We start from the raw sequence: 21,956 nt of genomic DNA on the forward strand, positions 1-21,956 counted from the left end.
AAAAACCCAATTTACTCATGGAGAAATGAAGGAAGCCAGAGGAATGCATGGGCTTCGAGAGGGGTGCTGGGGGCGGGGTAGTTTATAAGTTGGCAGTGGAGCAGACACTCAGTAAACTGCTGGCAAAAACTGGCATAGACACAAGAGTGTATCCTGTATAATTCCATTTATATGAAATTCTACAACAGGCATCTATAATGAGAGAAATGAGATGAGTTGCCTGGCCAGGGAGTGGGGGGTGCTGAGTGTAAAGGGACATAAGTGTGATTCTACGGTGACAGAAATGTTTTATATGTTGTTTGGGGTGATGGTTACATGAGCATATACATTTGCTGAAATTTGTCAAATTGTATACTTAGAATATGCACACTTATTATACATAAATTATTCCTCAATAAAGTTGATTTTTAAATTCCCAGCATCCAGGTCTGTCATACCCTTCATTGGCTAAATCCTCCCAATAGCCAAAAAAAACTCCAAAAGAGTCATGCCAGTTCCCATTCCAGGGGGTGCTCACAAGATAATGTGACTGTCAAATCTGTGCCTACAGAGGAAACCATTCCACTTCCTTGTTTTTCTGCCAACAGAAACAATTCGTGGTGGCTGTCCCATTTCCTTTTTCCTGGCATATCAAGCCTGGCTCTGAGACTTAAAGGGAAAACAGAGACAGAGTTCAAGGCTCGGCTGGGCGCAGTGGCTCACGCCTATAATCCCAACACTTTGGGAGGCCGAGGGGGGAGGATCATGAGGTCAGGAGATCGAGTCTCGCTCTGTTGCCCAGGCTGGAGTGCAGTGGCAGAATCTCCGCTCACTGCAACCTCTGCCTCCTGGGTTCAAGCGATTCTCCTGCCTCAGTCTCCCGAGTAGCTGGGATTACAGGCGCATGTCACCACGCCCTGTTAATTTTTGTATTTTTAGTAGAGATGGGGTTTCACCATGTTGGTCAGGCTGGTCTCGAACTCCTGACCTCGTGATCTGCCTGCCTCAGCCTCCCAAAGTGCTGGGATTACAGACGTGAGCTACCACACCTGGCCCAGCCTAGGAAATTTTTAACTCAGCTAACATTGCTGAACAACTAGGGGAGACTTACCCCTCATTTCTACTAGGCCACATGTAGATGATTCACTGTAGGGATTAGCCATATTATTATTTTTTAGTTGTGTGAAATTTTATATCCCAGAGAGTTCTATTCCATTTCAATTGAACCATTCCTATTGAAATATCTACTACGTGCTTCATTCTGTTAGGTAAGTGTGTGGGAGGAGGAGAACACAAGGGGAGAAAGTGTTGTACACGCAAAAGAAACAGGCTTATAATCTCATCAGGGAGATGAAAAAAACCCCTGACACAACTCAAAGTCAAAGCAGTATACAATTAAGTGAGAATCCAGGGATACAGACATCAAGAACAGCAGAGGCTCAGAGAAGGATGAGGCTAGCATGGCCAGACGGTCAGGCTCCCAGTCCTCATATATCAGGCCAGAAACAAGGCACCTAATGCCTCTCTCCTGGTATTGCACCAAGAGCACTTGACATTAGAAGAATCTACAAGATCATGTTACACTCCTGCTTAGAAATCTTCCATGGCTCCTCATCAACCTCAGGGTAAAGTTTTAACTGCTTAGCCTGGCATTCAAGGCCTTTCCTAATCTGGCTCAGACTGCCAATTATTTTTTTTTTTTTTTTTTTTTTTTGAGATAGAGCTTTGCTCGTTTCCCAGGCTGGAATGCAATGGCGTGCTCACCGCAACCTCCACCTCCCGGGTCCAAGCAATTCTCCTGCCTCAGCCTCCTGAGTAGCTAGGATTATAGGCATGCACCACCATGCCCGGCTAATTTTGTATTTTTAGTAGAGACGGGGTTTCTCCATGTTGGCCAGGCTGGTCTAGAACTCCCGACCTTAGGTGATCCACCTGCCTCGGCCTCCCAAAGTGCTGGGATTACAGGCGTGAGCCACCGCGCCCAGCCAGACTGCCAATTTTTTTTTTTTTTTTTTTTTTTTTTTTTTTTGAGACGGAGTCTCGCTCTGTCGCCCAGGCTGGAGTGCAGTGGCGCAATCTCGGCTCACTGCAAGCTCCGCCTCCCGGGTTCACACCATTCTCCTGCCTCAGCCTCTCCGAGTAGCTGGGACTACAGGCGCCCGCCACCACGCCCGGCTAATTTTTTTGTATTTTTAGTAGAGACGGGGTTTCACCGTGGTCTCGATCTCCTGACCTCGTGATCCGCCCGCCTTGGCCTCCCTAAGTGTTGGAATTACAAGCATGAGCCACTGCGCCCGGCCCAGACTGCCAAATTTCTATTCAATTTACTTCTACTCAGTGTATCAAGGGCCTTACTATATGCTAGAAGCTGGGGATACAAACACAAAAAGACATCTCCAGAGCTGGGCATGGTGGCTCATGCCTATAATTCCAGTACTTTGGGAGGCCACGGCAGGCAGATCACTTGAGGCCAGGAGTTCAAGCCCAGACTGGCCAATATGGCAAAACCCCGTCTCTACTAAAAATACAAAAATTAGCCAGTCGTGGTGGCGTGTGCCTGTAGTCCCAGCTACTCGGGAAGCTGAGGCAGGACTGCCTGACCCAAGAGGCAGAGGTTGCAGTGAGCTGAGATTGTGCCCCTGCACTCCAGCCTGGGTGACAGAACAAGACTCTGTCTCAAAAAAAAAAAAAAAAAGTAAGTATTGATTCTGCATGGGAGAGGCGGATGGTTGCTAAAGGAAGCTACAGAGAAACACACTTGAGTAAGGCCTAGGATGGAAGTTCTCCCAAAAATGAAAGGAAAGGAAGTCCCAGGCCACAGGAAGTCAGAATCTAGCCTGAGTTGTGAAAGTACACTGCCCATTTTAGAAATGGTGACTGCGTCTGCAGGGACGGGTCCAGGGACAGAAGGCAGCATCATAGGATGGAAATAATGAGTGAAGGGAGGTAATACAGAAAGACAGGTCATCAGTCTAGCACATTAATATTGTATAAATATCATATTAATATTTATTATTGTATAATAAATAGAATAGGTGCTTCTATTTATTGAATGCCTGTAAGTGGCCAGTGCTTTATACCATTATATATTACACATAAATAATATATATTCTATTCTAAGGTATTACTTGTAATACTTACGAGTCACGTAAAGTATTACTAATATGACTTTGGAAAAGAGGTTCAGAGAAAAGGGTACCTTTCTGAAAGTCACACAGACAGTATGTGCAGTCAGGATTTGATCCCAGGCCTGTCTGGTGCCAAAACCTGGGCTCTTTATGCTGTGCTGTGTAATCCTCCGTATGGCTGGCTACCTTGCCTAAGGTGAATTTTCCCTTCCTTGTCTCCATCCTAATACCACCGCAAGGAAAGTGTGATGCTCACTTTACAGGATATGAAAATGAAGCTCAGTGAAAAAAAAACTACTGCTACAAAGCATACTAGTAATAAGGGGCAGAGTCTGGGTTTGAACTTAAGTTTGTCCACAGTATGATAAATTTGGACTTGACTATAAAGACAATGGGACACTCTCTAGTTTAATTCTGGGAAGCCACACAATCAGATGAGTGATACAGAAAGGTAATTCTGGGATAAAGTAAGGATTGGAAAAGGGAAAGAAAAAAAGCAAGAAGACCATTTATGGGGCCAATACAATAGTTCAGGTGACAGACAATAAAACAGGCAGTAGGAACAGAAGAAGGGACAAAGCTAAGAGGTTCATCCAAGAGCTGGCTAAATGACACTTCCTCTGGGAGAGGTTTTTTGTCTCACCCGGTTGAATTAACTACTTCCGTCTCTGTGCATCTTTATGTCCTAAATATTACATGTACTTAAGTAATTACTTGTCTACATGTCTGGTTTCTCGACTAGTCTGAGTCCCTTGAAGGAAGAGACTCTACCTTACCCATTTGTGTGTCCCCGGCACAATGACTGGCACACAGTAGTTGTTTGGAGGAATGTGTGGATAGAAAAAAGGAGGGAGTTGAGAACTGAAGGATGGCTAACACTGGGATAAATGAAGAAAAGAAAATGGCAAGACTGGTGTGCCCGTGCCATAAGACTCATGGTCTGGAGGATGGGCTAGGGTAAGGTGAGCTACTGAGGCTATGACCAGACTGTAGAGAGTCTTAAATGCCAGGGAGAGAAGAATAAACTTTATCTGGTAGATAAAAGGGAGTGCAGTACTAAAGGTTTTGTAGCACAGACGCTCTTAAAGCAATGTTTTAGGAAGATGTGCCTTTCCTTTTGTATCTCTAGCACACTGGGCCAGACTCTTTCCCCTCCAGGAGCAGTGCACTTGTGGAATGTCAACTCATTCAAATACCACGCTAAATACAACTTAATAGGAAGGTAAGTCTGTTGTATCTCAGGTCACTTAAGTGGTTTTTGGAATATCCACATGATTAATTCCATGAGCCATCAGCATAAATGAGGGGGCTAACCAAGCTCAGTGAGAAACAATTTAAGAGCAATGAGCTGGCCAGCGCGGTGGCTCACGCCTGTAATCCCAGCACTTTGGGAGGCTGAGGTGGGTGGATCATGAGGTCAGGAGATCGAGACCATCCTGGCTAACATGGTGAAACCCCGTCTCTACTAAAAAAAAAAAATACAAAAAAAAATTAGCGGAGCATGATGGCGGGCACCCTGTAGTCCCAGCTACTCGGGAGGCTGAGGCAGGAGAATGGCGTGAACCCAGGAGGCGGAGCTTGCAGTGAGCTGAGTTCATGCCACTGTGCTCCAGCCTGGGTGACAGAATGAGACTCCGTCTCAAAAAAAAAAAAAAAAAGAGCGATGAGTTCACTCTATGCTGATCTACTGGAGATGAAAATTCCTTGATTGATTGATCGATTCAGGGTCTCACTTCCATAGGCCAGGCTAGAGTGCAGTGGTATGATCTCAGCTCACTGCAGCCTCAACTTCCTGAGCTCAGGTGATTCTCCCATCTCAGCCTCCCTAGTAGATGGGACTACAGGTGTGCCATCATGCCCAGCTAATTTTTTGTATTTCTAGTAGAGACAAGGTTTCGCCATGTTGCCCAGGCTGGTTTCAAAGCCCTGGGCTCAAGCAATCCACCCACCTCAGTCTCTCAAAGTGCTAGGTATGATTCTGTTGTACATATACAACAGAATACTATTCGGCCTTTAAAAAAAGAAGAAAATTCTGCAATATGCAACATGGAGATGAAAATTCAGCAGCTAGTTCTAGTCTGGTGAACTTCTGTGTCCAGAAGCCTCCACTTTCCTGTGCGACCTTCATAGGAATTGTTACCCAGGAGGCCTGGACTAGGCATGCAGGTTTCCTGACGTGTTCCAGTCCTCTGTTGTCGGTTCAGCAGTGGGCTGGCCACCACCAGCAATCACTTGTTACCTGCCAGCATCAGAAAACATGACATGCTAGAAATACACTCACAGGACCGAGGAGGTCCAAAGCAAGAACTGCGACTCCAGAGAGGAAGAGAGGGCCACAGGAGCCAATAAATCTACCGGTGTTTACTCCTCCTTTCCGTATCTTGCTTTCTCCTTCTCCTGCTGTTTGAGTCCCACTTTTCCCTGTGAGGTGGGAAGGCCTGCTAAAAGAAACTTCATTCAAAGGCCTGAGTAGGAATGTTCTCTAAAGATTTTTTTTTTTTTTTGAAACGGAGTCTCACTCTATCGCCCAGGCTGGAGTGCAATGGCGCGATCTCTGCTCACTGCAACCTCCGTCTCCTGGATTCAAGCCATTCTCCTGCCTCAGCCTCTTGGGTAGGTGGGATTACAGGCGCACGCGACCACGCCTGGAAAATTTTTGTATTTTTAGTAGAGACAGGGTTTTGCCATGGTGGCCAGGCTGGTGTCAAACTCCTGACCTCAGGTGATCCACCTGCCTTGGCCTTCCAAAGTGCTGGGATCACAGGCGTAAGCCACTGCTCCCAGCCTTCTCTGAAGATTTTTTCTTTCTTTTTTTTTTTTTTTGAGACAGAGTTTTGCTCTTGTCACCCAGGCTGGAGTGCAATGGCGCGATCTTGGCTCACTGCAACCTCCGTCTCCCAGGTTCAAGTGATTCTCTTGCCTCAGCCTCCCGAGTAGCTGGGATTACAGGCATGCGCCACCATGCCCGACTAATTTTTGTATTTTTAGTAGAGACGGGGTTTCACCATGTTGGCCAGGCTGGTCTTGAACCCCTGACCTCAGGTGATCCGCCCGCCTTGGCCTCCCTAAGTGCTGGGATTACAGGCATGAGCCACCATGCCAGGCCCCTCTGAAGATTTTTAAAGCAGTAGGGCAAGAGAAAAAGACAGGTAAAGAAGGTCAGTGGCTCACGCCTGTAATCTTAGCACTTTGGAAGACCGAGGCAGGCAAATCGCTTGAGTCCAGGAGTTCGAGACCAGCCTGGGCAACATGGCAAAACCCCTACTCTTCAAAAAATACAAATATTATTTGGGTGTGGTGGCATGTGCTTGTAGTCCCAGCTACTCAGGTGGCTAAGGCAGGAGAATCACCTGAGCCTGGGGAAGTAGAGGCTTCAGTGAGCTGTGATTGTGCCACTGCACTTCAGCCTGGGCGAGAGCGTGAGACCCTACCTCAAAAAAAAAAAAACAAGAAAGAAAGAAAATGTATGGACAGAACAGAACTGGGGTGGAACGTAGGAGAGAAATTGAGCAGACTAAAGAATAAATCTGTCCCTCACACCACACCAAAAATGAACTCAAAATGGATTACAGACTTAAATTTAAGAGCTAAAACTATACATACTCCAGCACTATTCACAAGAGCTAAGGTGTGAAAACAAATCCATCAACAGACGATAAAGAAAATGTAGTATACATATACAACAGAATACTATTCAGCCTTAATAAAAGAAGGAAATTCTGCTATGTGCAACATGGATGAACCTTGAGCACCTTACGTTAAGTGAGATCAGCTAGTCGCAGAAAAACATATATTGCATGATTCTCCTTATATGAGGTTTCAGAACAGTCGAATTCATAGAAACGAAGAGTGGAATGGTGGTTGCCAGGGGCTGGGGGCAGGGGAAATGGGGAGTTAATTGGTAGGCATAGAGTTTCATTCAAGCGAGATGAATACACTCTAGAGAGCTATACTATGACACTGTTCCCATGGTCATCAATAACATAATCGTACACTTAAAATTTTGTCATGAGAGTACATCTTATGTTAAATGCTCTGACCACAATAAAATTTAAAAAAGAAAAAAAAAAGAAGAAGAAAGAGATAAAACTCTAGCTGGGAGGATTGCTTGAGGCCAGAAGTTTGAGAACATCCTGGGCAATACAGAGAGACCCCAATTCATTTAAAAAAAAAAAAAAAAGAGCGAAAACTATAAAACTTTTAGAAGAAAACAAAGGAGTAAATCTTCATGACCTTGGGTTAGGCAATGTCTTCTTAGATATAACACCAAAAGCACACACAACAACAAAAAAGATAAACTGGATTTATTAAAGTTAAAAACTTGAACTTCAAAAGATACCATAAGAAAAATGAAAAAGGCAGGCCAGGTGCAGTGGCTCACGCCTGTAATCCCACCACTTTGGGAGGCCGAGGCGGGGTGTTGCTTGAGGCCAGGAGTTCAAGACCAGTCTAGCCAACATGGCAAAACCCTGTCTCTACTAAAAATACAAAAATTAGCCTGGTATGGTGGCGGGCGCCTGTAATCCCAGTTATTCAGGAGGCTGAGGCAGGAGAATCCCTTGAACCCGGGAGGCAGAGGTTGCAGTGAGCCAAGATCACGCTATTGCACTCCAGCCTGGGTGACGGAGTGAGACTCCATCTCAAAAACAAAACAAAACAAAACAAAAAAAATCACAATGAGATACGAATTCACACCCAACAGAATGGCTTTAATAACTTTAAAAAAACAATAACAAGTGTTGACAAGGATGCAGAGATACTGGAACTCTTATACACTGCTGGTAGACATGTAAAATGGTACAGCCACTTTAGAGAACAGTTTGGCAGTTTCTCAAATGGTCAAATACAGAGTTACCATCAACTACTCCTGCTCCTCTGATCCCTGTGGTAAGGCTTCACACATACCTGGTTCTTAAAATGGCCAACAAGTATCAAGCCAGGTCTACCTCCCATGGTCCATGCTCCTCTCTGAGGCCATCTCTTCCCTAATTCCAAACCCTCGGAACTGTATTTCATCCACTAAAACACTGGTTTTTGCTCTTCACTAGTTCTTCCCTGACAGGTGCAAAGTCTTCTGATTTTTCTCCTTGTTTCCTACACATTCTTCCTCCACAAAATCCATGGGCTCTTGTCCATGAGAGCAGCTCCTGTGACAACACCAAGTTCAAAGTCCTCTTTTTCCACCTAGAAGTAAACCAATCACCTCATGAAAGGGTAACTAACTTTTGCTGTAGATAAAGGCATATCCATCCTTCCTATCTGAAACACCATTAGCCACAGATCAGCATGCCTAAATGCCTAAACAGGTGAGAAACTAAAGAAAAGGTGGTATCTGAAATCTCAGATGACAAAATGTTACAAAGTAGGCTTTTTTTGAAGGGAGGAAATCTCCAAAAAAGTGCAGCAGTCCACCGAGGGCAATGTGGACCTGATCCCTTAGACGAGTGCAAGATTACACTCTTCTTCTAGGAAGATGTCTCAGTTCCCAAATGGGGACACTGAATACCAGACCTTACTGCAGACCAGGATGAAGCAATAAAACTTAGGACTAACTGGCCTCTGAAGCTTAGCCTGTCCAGGGCAGTGGTAGGAAGTTCCCATGAGGTGCCTGTTCATTATGTCCAGAGGCAAGGATCTTGCTTAAAGTCAATGCCTTTCCAACTAGCCCCTCAAACTTTCAACTTAAAGATAGCAAAGAAAAAAGATGACCACTTTGTCCAAGAGAGTAGGACTCACAGGACTCCTGACTCGTGATACCTAACCATCTGCTATTGAGAAACTTCATACCCACATCTGGACAGACTCATGCCTGCCTATCGGAACACCATGCATCACACACACTCCCAGAACCTGACATGCATAGGCGTATAATCCAGAGCATACATTCACCTTCTCTAACCGGACTATACTTCCCATCTATCCTGAGACTTGGCTGAGGGAGAGGAAAAGCAACAGGAGGCAAAGAAAACAAGACCAGCCACTCAGGCACCACCCTTAGCCGATACAGTCCCATAGTGCTAGACAATGAGCGACATCTCTTGCTGTGACCACAGGCAAGCTAATCCTCCACCCGAGGCCTCCTTTTCTTCATGTGTAAAATAAGAGACCCAAGGTTCCTTGCAGCTAGCTGTAATACTCCTGACTCTCAGGCCTCTACCAGTTCTCTACAGACAGGTTGCTTTCTGTGAGAAACAGAACCTGCAGAGAGAGGCCTGGTAGAGTGAGAAGCAGGATGCAGAACAAAATCTAGGATTGACTTCCAGAAAGGGACATGGGGTTCATATTCTGATCACCCAGTTTCCCTAGAAATGTTGTCAGATGACCCCTGGGGCAGCAGGAAGACCAAGTAACAAACTGGGCTGGATTGTTGGCCCAAAGCAGCTCCTAGAGGTCTGAGCATTATACCACTGGTATTCGCTATCCTGGCAGGACCCTCACTAACACCAGTGATGACAGTGAAAACAGTAACCTGCCCAAGACCAAGAAACCACAGAGACCTCAATTTACACATGCACTTTTCTAAATGACAGGTCAAGATCTAAAACCCTAGCTCAGATTACGGTTCATCGATCTCCACCCAAAGGCACCTTCAGCTCCTCTGCCAAAGCAATGCAAAGTCTTGCTGGCCCTCTTTGTCATCGCTTGGTCTTGTGAGCAATTTCAAGCACTCACAAGTGAACCTAAAGAACTGAAATCCACAGGAAACCCAAGTTTGATCCTCCTTATTCCAAAATTCTAGTTAGTGAAGTTGGTGTTTCGGGTCCTTTTACTTCCTCCGCTCATTCCCAGTGTGGGGATTCATAAAGAAATGGTCAGAAGGCCAAGAGCAAGTGGTTGGAAGAGAGAGAAGAAAGACCCTAAACAAACACCACATAAACAGTCTTCCAGCTTAAACACTGTTAGGATCCGACTTCCTGGCAGGGGCTGTTGAACAATCTCAAAGCACCCTAAGGACCCAGGGGACCTATCTCTCCTATCTAGGACCATAATCACTATGCATCATCACAACCTTGCAGCCACACAACAGATAAGTCAACATCTTTGAAATGATCACCTTCAAAAACTATGGGAAGACATATTATTTCTACTATGAATAGTCCCTCCGTATAACCAGGCAGCCTCTTCTCTCAAATGGTTAATAGCCATTCTTTCTTCTCCCTAACCCAGAGAGACCCAGGTAAAGTGTCTGGTTCAAGGAAGCCTGTGCTTCTCCAGTTGATACATCTTGTTCAAGAGGAAAAAAAGGAAACCTAGGGTGGAGTTCTACATTCAAGGGTAAGGAGGCCTGGAGGACGGGAGAATTTGAGCAGCCACAACAACCAAAAGATCAGAAAGAGAGGACTATTTGGGCAGACCACTGCTACTTGACAGAGCTGGCAGCCGGCTATAAGGAACAAGGGGAAATATACATGCAACAAACAGGGTGAGCGGGGAGGAGGAGGAGCAGGGATGAAAGCGACTCCACTGCACTCAGGCCTTGCCTTTGCCCTCCAGGGGCTGGCCCAAGCGAGCACGCCACACGCAGGAAGCCAGAGGGGCTGGAGGGAAGGGGAGGTGGTGACGGCAGACCACAGAGACACCAGGCCTCGCGTGGCGTGCGGGGAGTACACACGGGGCCGAAAGGCGTGCAAGGGTGGGGTGGGCGTGCAAATGGCTTGGCGAGGGGTGGCAGGCGTCACCGGCAGGGCCTGTGGGGCAAGGGCCCAGGACTGCGGGGGGCGTGGGAGCGCGCGGGGCCGCGCTCAGAGGGGCGCGCAGGAGCTGGTTACCGTGTGGTTCACCCCCCACATCAGGACGCTGAGGATCGGCTCGCTGGCCCGGAATAGCTTCACTTTCTGGCACACGAAGTGCTTCTTCTTGGTCTTGGTCTTGCTGGCGCTGAGCGGCGCCACCGCCACCGCCGTGGTGCTCGTGCAGTTGGACGACATGCCCGGGGCGGCGGCGGCGGCGGCGGCGGCGAAAGCGGGGGGCGGCGGAGACAGCGCACAAGCCAGCGGCCTCAGGCCTCCCCCGGACCGATCCCCACCCCCGCTCCCTCACCGCGCCATGGTCGCGCCCGTCCCGTTACCTCCCACCCCGCCCCGGTGGTTCCGTCCGCCCCACGCCCCGCCCTCCAGCCCCGCCCCGGGGAGCCAGCCGGCCTGCTCCGCACCCCGCCCCCGGGCGGTGCAGCCGCCCTGCCGTCCCCTGGCCCGGTCCTCCCCGCCCGCGTGGTACGGCCCGTCCCGGGGAGGCAGCGGCCGCCCCGCCCGCCCCGCCCGCCCCTCCTCCCCGGGCCTGACAGAAACCCGCCTGGCCTCCGAACGTCTCGGGGCCCCGCGCCGGAGCCGGAAGGGGAGGAGGGCTGGGCAGGCGTTGCTGTGGACCGCGGGAGGGGCTCCCCGCCCGGGCCCCCCAACGCCAGGGTTTGGCTTTCCCTCAACCCGAATGCCAAGATGGCGGCGACGCTACCGCTCCGGAAGGGAAGGAGGGGCGGGAATGCGAGGAGGGAGGGACGTACCATGCCCACCCCGGGGGAGAGGAGGGACGCAGCAAGGGGAAGAGGAAGTCCAGCCTGGAAAGCCAAGGAACGCCCCCTCGCTCCACCCAAGCGTGGATCTGCCCACTCCGCGGGGCGCCGGGCGCGCTCCACCCGCGAGGCACGCCCCTTTCCCCCAGGGCCAATGAGAGGAGGAGGCCAGGAACACTGGTTTTTATGAATGGGCTCCGCGCCCACCCACCTGCTGCCTGGTCTCCCCGCAAAGGGTCAGAGCTCAGAGGCCGCCAGCACATTCAGACACCTATCCCACTAATCGTCTTACTCTGGCTCATTTCGTAAAATCTTTGAGTATACTGCCCCACGCTTTGTTACATAATTCTCAGATGAGGGATCTCCATATATTCGACACAAATCACAGGTCAACGTTGTTCTTTCTGTATGGAAATTCGTAAACACGGTACTCCACAGCTGGTCGCTCTTTAAACAGTTACAAAAATAAATGTGGCCTTTATTACCAATTAATAAAATAAACATAATTAACCCCGGCATAATGAGGCATGATGAAGTGATTAAATGAATAAAAACGTATGTTACATTCTCTAGGGAAAGATCGGGTTTCGAGCATTACAGTGCCTGGCATCATAAGTGTTCAAAAACAGAAATCCGAATACATTTTAAGCAGAATTAGGAATTAGCAGAACAAGGAAATCGCCCAGCTAATGTGCGGGTCAAGAGGGCCTAGGAGTTCACTGGTCAAATGAGGGCTTCTGGTGAAAGAATAAAGAAGGGAAAAGGAGTAAAGACAGGAGAGTGGCCCCTCAAGGTTTTTTTGTTTTTGTTTTGTTTTTTTGTTGTTGTTGCTGTTGTTTTTTGAGATGGAGTCTCGCTCTGTCACCCAGGCTGAAGTGCAGTGGCACAATCTCTTGCTCACTGCAAGCTCCGCCTCCTGGGTTCACGCCATTCTCCTGCCTCAGCCTCTCCGAGTAGCTGGAACTACAGGCACCCGCCACCACGCCCGGCTAATTTTTTGTATTTTTTAGTAGAGACGGAGTTTCACCGTGTTAGCCAGGATGGTCTCGATCTCCTGACCTCGTGATCCGCCCACCTCGGCCTCCCAAAGTGCTGGGATTACGGGTGTGAGCCACCGCGCCCAGCCTGTTTTTGTTTTGTTTTAGTACCTGACTGAAAGAGACTAGCAAACAACTCCTGAAAATCTGTCATTGTAGTAAGGTTACTACACGGTAAGAAATGAAGCCACGAAATAAAAAGCTTCCATTTTATTTTCCTTTAGGAGCCATGGAGCATATTGGCAATTTGGTTCTGACTCCTAAAATCATTTTACTATACCTTTACACTGCCTACGTTAGAGACTGCAAGCAGTGGAAAAGAATAGATACTCCAGATCTTGTCGATAAACCCAGGCTCCTCCTAAACCAGCCAGATTGAGAGAGAAAAACGAGCTGGCCTGCCTTATTGTATTACTTGCCATCAAGGTTCAATGTGGTTCTATTACCCAGTAAAGTCATTGACCAAACAAGGTATTTTCAAAAAGCTAACCTTTTTTAAAAGCATGTAAAAATTGTACATTTGTACATATACACATTACACTTTTACATCCAAAGATCAAATAGTTAACAGTTCATTTAGGGCTTTTTGTATTGTTCGATTTTCCAGATTCTGTCACTCCCTTGGCTTTGACCTAACCTGACATCATTCTGTCACATTATGTTCTAAATCAAGTAAACGTTCATTTGTCTCAGTAAGCACAATCTATCTGGGTGACACCAGAGAGGTTTCTGACGGGTCTGGTGTGCACTGAGGCAGTGAAATAGGTCTGTTGGCACAGGTAAGAAGGAAGCGACATGATAAACATCACAATCCCAGGGAACAGCCTTCCAGAGTGGCACAAGCACTCCCACCGAGATGGCAGTGCCCACCCATTAAAGAGTCAAAACCCAAAGTTACTGAGTGTCCCACAAAGCAAGTCACACTAGCTCTCAAAGGAAGTGAGCTGTTTCAGGACTCGATGGAGCAGGGTCACAATGAACACTGGTGGTTTGACATCTGTGAAAGAAGTCATTTGAACTCTTATAAAGAGAATTAAGGGGTCAGCAGCTTCCCTGGAAAATGCAGGAAAATCAATAAGAGAGGGGACAGTTTTCATCTTTTCATAAAGTTCTTCTCCAGAGCTACCGAAGTTCTCTGTAGAGAGTAGATATTCCGCTTCACCCGATCCTCCAGGGAGGAAGTAGATGCACTCTCCAGCTTCATGCGGCTAGGAAGAGAAGACAGGCAAATGCAAGTCAAAAACATTTTCAATCAGTCAACTATTCTGGCAGCTTCAGAAGAAATGGGTTGGTAGCCATACAGCAGCTGTAAAAACACAACCTCTTTGAAGCCCCCATAGATAATTTTCAAGTGACTCCACCTGGAACCACATTTTTTTTTTTTTTTTTGAGACGGAGTCTTGCTCTGTCACCCAGGCTGGATTGCAGTGGCACGATCTGCGCTCACTGCAAGCTCCGCCTCCTGAGTTCATGCTATTCTCCTGCCTCAGCCTCCAGAGTAGCTGGGACTACAGGCGCCCACCACTGTGCCCAGCTAATTTTTTGTATTTTTAATAGAGACAGGGTTTCACCGTGTTAGCCAGGATGGTCTCAACCTCCCGACCTCATGATCTGCACACCTCGGCCTCCCAAAGTGCTGGGATTACAGGTGTGAGCCTCCGTGCCCGGCCGGAACCAAATGTTTTTAAACCAGTGTCCATAAGGGAAAATGTATCTGTTTTGGAAAATAAGTCAAAGCCTCATTGGAAAAAGGCTTCCTGGTACATGAATTCTTATCTAAAAGGAAGGTCAAGGAATTTCAATTATTTAGAAAATACCAAATTCACTTCTCCTCCCCTCAAATGAAAAACATCCCACTGTGTGGTCAGAAAGGAGGAGTAGTAGCCAAGGTGGTCTGAAGGCTGGGCTCCATGTACAAACACAGAAACACTGGAACGGGAACCAGCTGCCAGCCTGCCTCTTAAGACTTTCCCCATGAAAGCCCCTGGCAGGAAGAAGATGCACTCACTGGATGAACTTCCCATCCCGGGAGTCCAGCTTCTCTAGCCTCTGCTCCCGTTCCTCATCCTTAGCGTGCCTCTTGAGGATGTTCAGTCTCTCCTCCTCCCTCCATTTGGCGTTTTCCATCATCTCTTGCCGTTTTCGCTCTAATTCCTCTGCGGAGAGTTTTCTGTTGAGCACAGAAACCATCCGATCAGGTCTCTGCCAGCAAAAAAACCAGAAGCAGCACAAGAAGCACCGAAGCCAGGTGGGACCCCAAGCTCTCCAGTTCACTGCTCTCTGCAAGTGCAAGGCCAGCCTGAGTTCCCTTCTAACATCCTGGTCAGGAGGTTTCATCCAAATTTCAAAGGCTTTTAGTAAAGTATTCCATAATCTCACTCAGTTATCTCTAGAGTGATTGTTCTGAAATATGAAATATGAAATAAACTGAGAACTCATCAGGAACCTAAACCTGTAGCAATTATATCCCAATGGTTTTCTCAACAATTGACAGAAGAACAGAAGGCTAGGTTATCCATGTAACTGTTAACATCTACCATCTAACTTACCCATTGGAGACTAGAAATTCATGACACAGCCCATGAGTACACTACTTTAGGACTAAGCTAGAAGCCAGAAGCCGAAGGAATAACTTAGCCTCAGAAAATAATAAATAGGGCCAGGCATGGTGGCTCACGCCTGTAATCCCAGCACTTTGGGAGGCCGAGGCGGGCAGATCACCTGACGTCAGGAGTTCAAGACCAGCCTGGCCAACATGGGGAAACCCTGTCTCTACTAAAATTACAAAAATAAGCTGGGTGTGGTGGCGTGTGCCTGTAATCCCAGCTACTTGGAAGGCTGAGGCAGGAGAATCGCTCAAACCTTGGAGGCGTAGGTTGCAGTGAGCCAAGGTCACACCACTGCAGTCCAGCCTGGGTGACAGAGCGAGTCTCTGTCTAAAAAAAAAAAAAAAAACCTCCAAACAAAAAACAATTTACTATTAAAAATCTGCTTCAGATAATACATGAAAGATATTAGAGCATTCAAATGAGAGTAGAAGGCTTAAAAAAAACACAAAAAATGATTGCCAGGCACAGTGGCTCTAGCCCGTAATCCCAGCACTTTGGGAGGCTTAGGCAGGAGGATTGCTTGAGTCCAAGAGTTCAAGACCAGCCTAGGCAACAAAGTGAGACTTCCCATCTCTGCAAAAAAAAAAAAATTTTTCTAATTAGTTGGGCATGGTGGCACCCGTGTAGCCCCAACTATTTGGAAGGCTGAGGTAGGAGGATCAGTTGAACCCAGGAGTGTGAGGCTGCAGTAAGCCATGATTGCCCCACTGCACTCCAACCTAGGCAAAAGAGTGAGACCTTGTAGGGAGAATAAAGAAGTTATCAAAGAAATAATACAAGAAAATTTCCTAGAACTCAAAGACATGGTTTAGATTGCAGGAAGCAAATACTGACACTAAGAAAAAATATACAAATCATACAAGAAAGGAAATGTAACCTCCATATTCTGCTTGGCTTACGAATGAAAAGTATCAGTAAACAATATTATATATCATACAAGTATGAATCCACATACTGATTGAACCAAAAATTCTGATATAACTATATTGGAAAGATAGGGATAGAAGAAACATGGGACTAGGAGTGTATGAGAGCTCACTTACACTAAGAGATTATTTCTATAACAGTAAGAAAATATCTAAGATCTGGCCGGGCGCGGTGGCTCACACCTGTAATCCTAACACTTTGGGAGGCCAAGGTAGGTGGATTGCCTGAGCTCAGAAGTTCCAGACCAGCCTGGACAACACATTGAAACACCATCTATACTAAAAATACAAAAATTAGGGCCAGGTGCTGTGGCTGACGCCTGTAATCCAAACACTTTGGGAGGCTGAGGCAGGCAGATCACCTGACCTCAGGAGTTCAAGACCAGCCTGACCAATATGGTGAAACCCCATCTCTACTAAAATATACAAAAATTAGCTGGGCATGGTGGCATGCACCTGTAGTCCCAGCTACTCAGGAGGCTGAGGCAGGAGAATCGCTGGAACCCGGGAGGCAGAGGTTGCAGTGAGCCAAGATCGCACCACTGCGCTGCAGCCTGGGTGACAGAGTGAGACTCCATCTCAAAAAAAAAAGAAGGCCAGGCGTGGTGGCTCACGCCTGTAATCCCAGCACTCTGGGAGGCCGAGGCAGGCAGATCACCTGAGGTTGGGAGTTCGAGACCAGCCTGACCAACATAGAGAAGGCGTGTCTCTACTAAAAATACAAAAATTAGCCAGGCGTGGCGGCGCATGCCTGTAATCCCAGCTACCTAGGAGGCTGAGGCAGGAGAATCACTTGGGCCCAGGAGGTGGAGGTTGTGGTGAGCCAAGATTGGGCCATTGCACTCCAGCCTGGGCAACAAGAATGAAACTCCATCTCAAAAAAAAAAAAAAAAAAATTAGCTGGGCGTGACAACATGTGCCTATAGTCCCAGCTACTCGGGAGGCTGGGACAGGAGAATCACTTGAACCTAGGAGGCAGAAGTTGTCGTGAGCCAAGATTGTGGCACTGCACTCCAGCCTGGGAGATAGAGCAAGATGCTGTCTCCAAAAAAAAGAAAGAAAGAAAAAAGAAAATATCTAATATCTAAAATTAATGGATGAAGAGGCAGCAACATATTTGTATTTTTAGGAATATGTAGCTATGAAAACAAACTACTGAAAAAGCTGAAAGTAGTTGCCTTTGGGTAGCATGACTAAAAGTGGGGTCAGGCAGGGCAAAGAACTACTAGCTTTTGTTTTTTTAAATGTTTTTAAAATAATTTTTTGTAGAGATAGTGTCTTATTATGTTGTTCAGACTGGTCTGGAACTCCTGGCCTCAAGCGATCCTCCTGCCTTGGCTTCTCAAACTGCTGGGATTACAGGTATGAGCCACCAAACCCAGCGAGAATAATTGAGGGTTTTTTTTAAGAGGGTTTAATTTAAGAGACAGGGTCTCGCTCTGTCGCCCAAGCAAGAATGCAGTGGCTTGATTGTAGCTCACTGCAACCTTAATCCCTTGACCTTAAGTGATCCTCCCTGCCTTAGCCTCCCAAAGCGCTGAGATTACAAGCATGGACCACTGTGTCTGGCTTGGTTTTTGTTAAGAGATTTTTTTTTTTTTTTTGAGACAAAGTCTTGCACTGTCGCCTGGGCTGCTGTGCAGTGGCAAGATCTCGGCTCACTGTAACCTCCGATCCCTGGGTTCAAGCAGTTCTCCTGTCTCGGCCTCCCAAATAACTGGGATTACAGGCATGTGCCACCATGACGAACTAATTTTATATTTTTAGTAGAGATGGGGTTTCACCATGTTGGTCAGGATGGTCTCGAACTCCTGACCTCAGGTGATCCACCCACCTCAGCCTCCCAAACTGCTGGGATTACAGGTGTGAGCCACCACGCCCAGCCTTACCTTGTCCTTTCAATGTGCCTCACATGGCCGGAGGTAGGGGACGCAGACCCTTACAGGTTGGCAAGATAAATAAAAGTTGGTTTGTTGAAAAGGTAGTGATGGATTATCCATTTGCCCTGGTTTGAGCCCCTTCTAGATTCAGGCCTGCAGAATGTGAAGTTAATCAACTGGGCTCCTGACTCACCTGGTGTATCCAGGAGCATGTCGCCTTTGGTAGACCTCTTTTTTAGGTGATGGGCTCCTAGTTTGGCCTGTCTCTCTCCTGTTCACCTTAGAGTTGTGCCTGTAACAGACACAGAAGGCAGAGAGGAGAAAGCCTTTTTAATCCAGGGGCTTACATTGAATCCCTCAAACAATGCAAGATGAGCTAATAGTCTTAGAGGTATAATCTAAGCAGAGGGCACAAGTTTGAGAAAAACAAACGTATGAGGTTTGATGTTAGACTTACCCCAGAGCTCCCAAAGCACAGAATACACCTACAGACATGTGACTTTGGATGCCTGAGCTTTACATTGAGGTGGAAAAAAAAATGATATAAAGGAAATACCAAAGCAAAGACATTTGAGAAAGTCGATGGACAGACATCACCAAAAGCAAAAACAAATGCCTGCTGGGACCAGGCCCCCACAGTCACAGGTTATTTCCCAGTGAATCCCACACTCACAGTTTGCTGGGTCTTGGGGACCGTGACCTTCTACCCAGGGATCGAGACCTCCTGTCCCGGGACCCTGCTTCCCTGGTGCTCTTCTTGCTGGCACGTCTTGGGGGTGAGTGGGAGGAGCTTCTGGATCTGGAATGGTTCTTCATCCCATGCCCTCTCTTTTGCTCGGCTGTCAGAGGACCCTGAAGACCCTGGTTACGGTCAGAGTTCCCGACCTATGTCATTAAGGAAAAGAGAAGTTATTCACATGGAAAATCCAGCTATTCAGGAGAAAACGCGGCCGGGCTCAGTGGCTCACGCCTGTAATCCCAGCACTTTGGGAGGCCGAGGTGGGGGGGATCACCTGAGGTCAGGAGTTCGAGACCAGCCTGGCCAACATGGTGAAACCCCGTCTCTACTAAAAATAAAAAAATTAGCCGGGCGTGGTGGTGGGCACCTGTAATCCCAGCTACTCGGGAGGCTGAGGCAGGAGAATTGCTTGAACTCAGGAGGCAGAGGTTGCAGTGAGCTGAGATCGTGCCACTGCACTCCAGTCTGGGTGACAGAGCGAGACTCCGTCTCAAAAAAAAAAAGAAAGAAAAGACAGTGAAACAGGAAATGTTACATAAGGAGCTCACTGGGCACACCAATATCATCACATAGAATTATCACAGAGAACTGTATAAACTTAGTTATCTGCAGAATCCCCTAAAAGAATCTCCTTCAGTCAGCCAGGTGCAGTCGCTTATACCTTGAATCCCAACACTTTGGGAGACGGAGGCAGGAGGACTGCCTGAGATCAAGAGTTTGACAGCACCCAGAGCAACTAGTGAGACCTTGTCTCTACAAAATATTTAAAAATTAGCTGGGTATGGCAGCACACACCTGTAGTCCTAGCTACTCAGGAGGTTGAGGCAGAAGGATCCCTTGAGCCTAAGAGGTCGAGACAGCAGTGAGCCAGAATCACACCACAGCTATCCAGACTGGATGACAGAGAAAGACCCTGTCTCAAAAAAAAAAAAAAGATGGCTGGGCGCTGTGGCTCATGCCTGTAATCCCAGCACTTTGGGAGGCCGACGCAGGCAGATCGCGAGGCCGGGAGATCGAGACCATCCTGGCTAACATGGTGAAACACCATCTCTACTAAAAATACAAAAAAATTAGCTAGGTGTGGTGGGCGCCTGTATTCCCAGCTACTTGGGAAGCTGAGGCAGGAGAATGGCATGAACCCAGGAAGCGGAGCTTGCAGTGAGCCGAGATGGCGCCACTGCATTCCAGCCTGGGCGACAGAGTGAGACTCCGTCTCAAAGAAAAAAAAAAAAAAAAGAAAGGCCGGGCGCGGTGGCTCAAGCCTGTAATCCCAGCACTTTGGGAGGCCGAGGCGGGCGGATCACGAGGTCAGGAGATCGAGACCATCCTGGCTAACACGGTGAAACCCTGTCTCTACTAAAAATACAAAAAATTAGCCGGGCGTGTTGGCGGGCGCCTGTAGTCCCAGCTCCTCGGGAGGCTGAGGCAGGAGAATGGCCTGAACCCGGGAGGCGGAGCTTGCAGTGAGCCGAGATCGCGCCACTGCACTCCAGCCTGGGTGACACAGCAAGACTCCGTCTCAAAAAAAAAAAAAAAAAAAAAAAAGAAAAGAATATACCTGGCTTGGCTGGGTGCAGTGGCTCACACCTGTAATCCCAGCACTTTGAGAGGCCGAGACGGGCAGATCACAAGGTCAGGAGTTCGAGACCAGCCTGGCCAATATGGTGAAACCCCCTCTCTACTAAAAATACAAAAATTAGCCGGGTGTGGTGGTGGGTGCCTATAGTCCCAGCCACTCAAGAGGCTGAGGCAGGAGAATCACTTGAATGCAGGAGGCAGAGGTTGCAGTGAGCTGAGATCGGACCATTGCACTCCAGCCTGGGCGACAGAGTGAGACTCCCTCTCAAAAAAAAAAGAAAGAAAAGAATATACCTGGCTTGGCTCTTCACTATAGGTTAAGGAAGAGCAAGACGCAGAAGCATGGAGGACAGGACCTAAGGTTAAAAATACAGAAATACGCTGGGCGCGGTGGCTCACGCCTGTAATCCCAGCACTTTGGGAGGCCGAGGCGGGCGGATACCTTGAGGCCAGGAGTTCGAGACCAGCCTGACGAACATGGAGAAACCCTGTCTCTACTAAAAATACAAAAATTAGCCAGGTGTGGTGGCAGATGCCTGTAATCCCAGCTACTCAGGAGGCTGAGGCAGGAGAATCGCTTGAACCCAGGAGGCGGAGGTTGTAATGAGCTGAGATTGTGCCATTGCACTCCAGCCTGGGTGACATGGAGAAACCCCGTCTCTACTAAAAATACAAAATTAGCCGGGCATGGTGGTGCATGCCTGTAATCCCAGCTACTCGGGAGGCTGAGGCAGGAGAATCGCTTGAACCCGGGAGGTCGAGGTTGTGGTGAGCTGAGATCGCACCATTGCACTCTAGCCTGGGCAACGAGAGCAAAACTCCATCTCAAAAAAAAAAAAAAACAGAAATACAGAGTCAAGCCAGGTGCCTTGAACTTGTACTTCCAGCTACTCAGAAGATTGCTTAAGCTCAGGAGTTCGAGACCAGCCTAGGCAAAATAATGATGCACTGCTACTCAAAAAAAAAAAAAAAAAACAGCAGATTTATGTTTGTCAAAAATCATCAACCTATACACTTAGGCCAGGCACGGTGGCTCACACCTGTAATCCCAGCACTTTGGGAGGCCGAGGTGGAGGGATCACCTAAGGTCAGGAGTTCAAGACCATCCTGGCCAACATGACGAAACCCTGTCTCTACTAAAAATACAAAAATTAGCCGGGCGTGGTGGTGGGCGCCTGTAATCCCAGCTACTCAGAAGACTAAGGCAGAATAGCTTGATCCCGGAAGGCAGAGGTTGCAGTGAGCCGAGATCGCGCCACTGCACTCCAGCCTGGGTGACAAGCGAGACTCCGTCTCAAAAAAAAAAAACAAAACAAAACAAAAAAAAAAACCTATACACTTAAAATGTGTGCAACTCATGTAAATTATTTGTAGAGGGATGGGTAGAATGTCTCAATGCCCCATTGGTGGTTTAGTCTCTCTGCTCAGCGGGTGGTCAGCCACAAGAAGGTGCTCAGGGATAAGAATGGGCCTGCTTCCCAGCAGCCGAGGCTTCACTGCCCACCTCCCTGCTATCCGCATTGTCCAAGTGGCACATCTCACAGTCCCACAGTCACTCCTTTCAAGGAGCC

The 21,956-nt window shown here is 47.8% G+C and overlaps 2 protein-coding genes across 5 annotated transcripts in view; both read right to left on the minus strand.

Annotated features, from left to right (window-relative positions):
- The window catches only part of PIP4K2B (phosphatidylinositol-5-phosphate 4-kinase type 2 beta), a 36,216-nt gene extending 24,651 nt beyond the window's left edge, over positions 1 to 11,565 (minus strand). The window contains exon 1 of one of the 3 annotated variants that reach the window (XM_063628960.1): positions 10,877 to 11,565. In XM_063628960.1, the coding sequence (XP_063485030.1) occupies positions 10,877 to 11,035 (159 nt within the window). In that variant the 5' untranslated portion in view covers positions 11,036 to 11,565. Of the gene's footprint in view, positions 1 to 5,388; positions 5,680 to 10,876 lie in introns of those variants that run through there. The other 2 variants (XM_055258072.2, XM_063628961.1) reach the window with 2 other exon arrangements.
- A 1,283-nt stretch (positions 11,566 to 12,848) lies between these two features.
- CWC25 (CWC25 spliceosome associated protein homolog) overlaps positions 12,849 to 21,956 on the minus strand; it is a 33,912-nt gene continuing 24,804 nt past the window's right edge. Inside the window, exons 7-10 of one of the 2 annotated variants that reach the window (XM_055258070.2) lie at positions 18,742 to 18,953; positions 18,262 to 18,360; positions 14,662 to 14,823; positions 12,849 to 13,861 (exon numbers count right to left, since the gene is read on the minus strand). In XM_055258070.2, coding sequence (XP_055114045.1) covers positions 13,747 to 13,861; positions 14,662 to 14,823; positions 18,262 to 18,360; positions 18,742 to 18,953 — 588 coding nt within the window. In that variant the 3' untranslated portion in view covers positions 12,849 to 13,746. The remainder of the gene's footprint in view (positions 13,862 to 14,661; positions 14,824 to 18,261; positions 18,361 to 18,741; positions 18,954 to 21,956) is intronic. The other variant, XM_063628959.1, reaches the window with a different exon arrangement.

The sequence above is a fragment of the Symphalangus syndactylus genome, chromosome 20 (genome assembly GCF_028878055.3).
Source record: "Symphalangus syndactylus isolate Jambi chromosome 20, NHGRI_mSymSyn1-v2.1_pri, whole genome shotgun sequence".
Lineage (NCBI taxonomy): Eukaryota > Metazoa > Chordata > Mammalia > Primates > Hylobatidae > Symphalangus > Symphalangus syndactylus.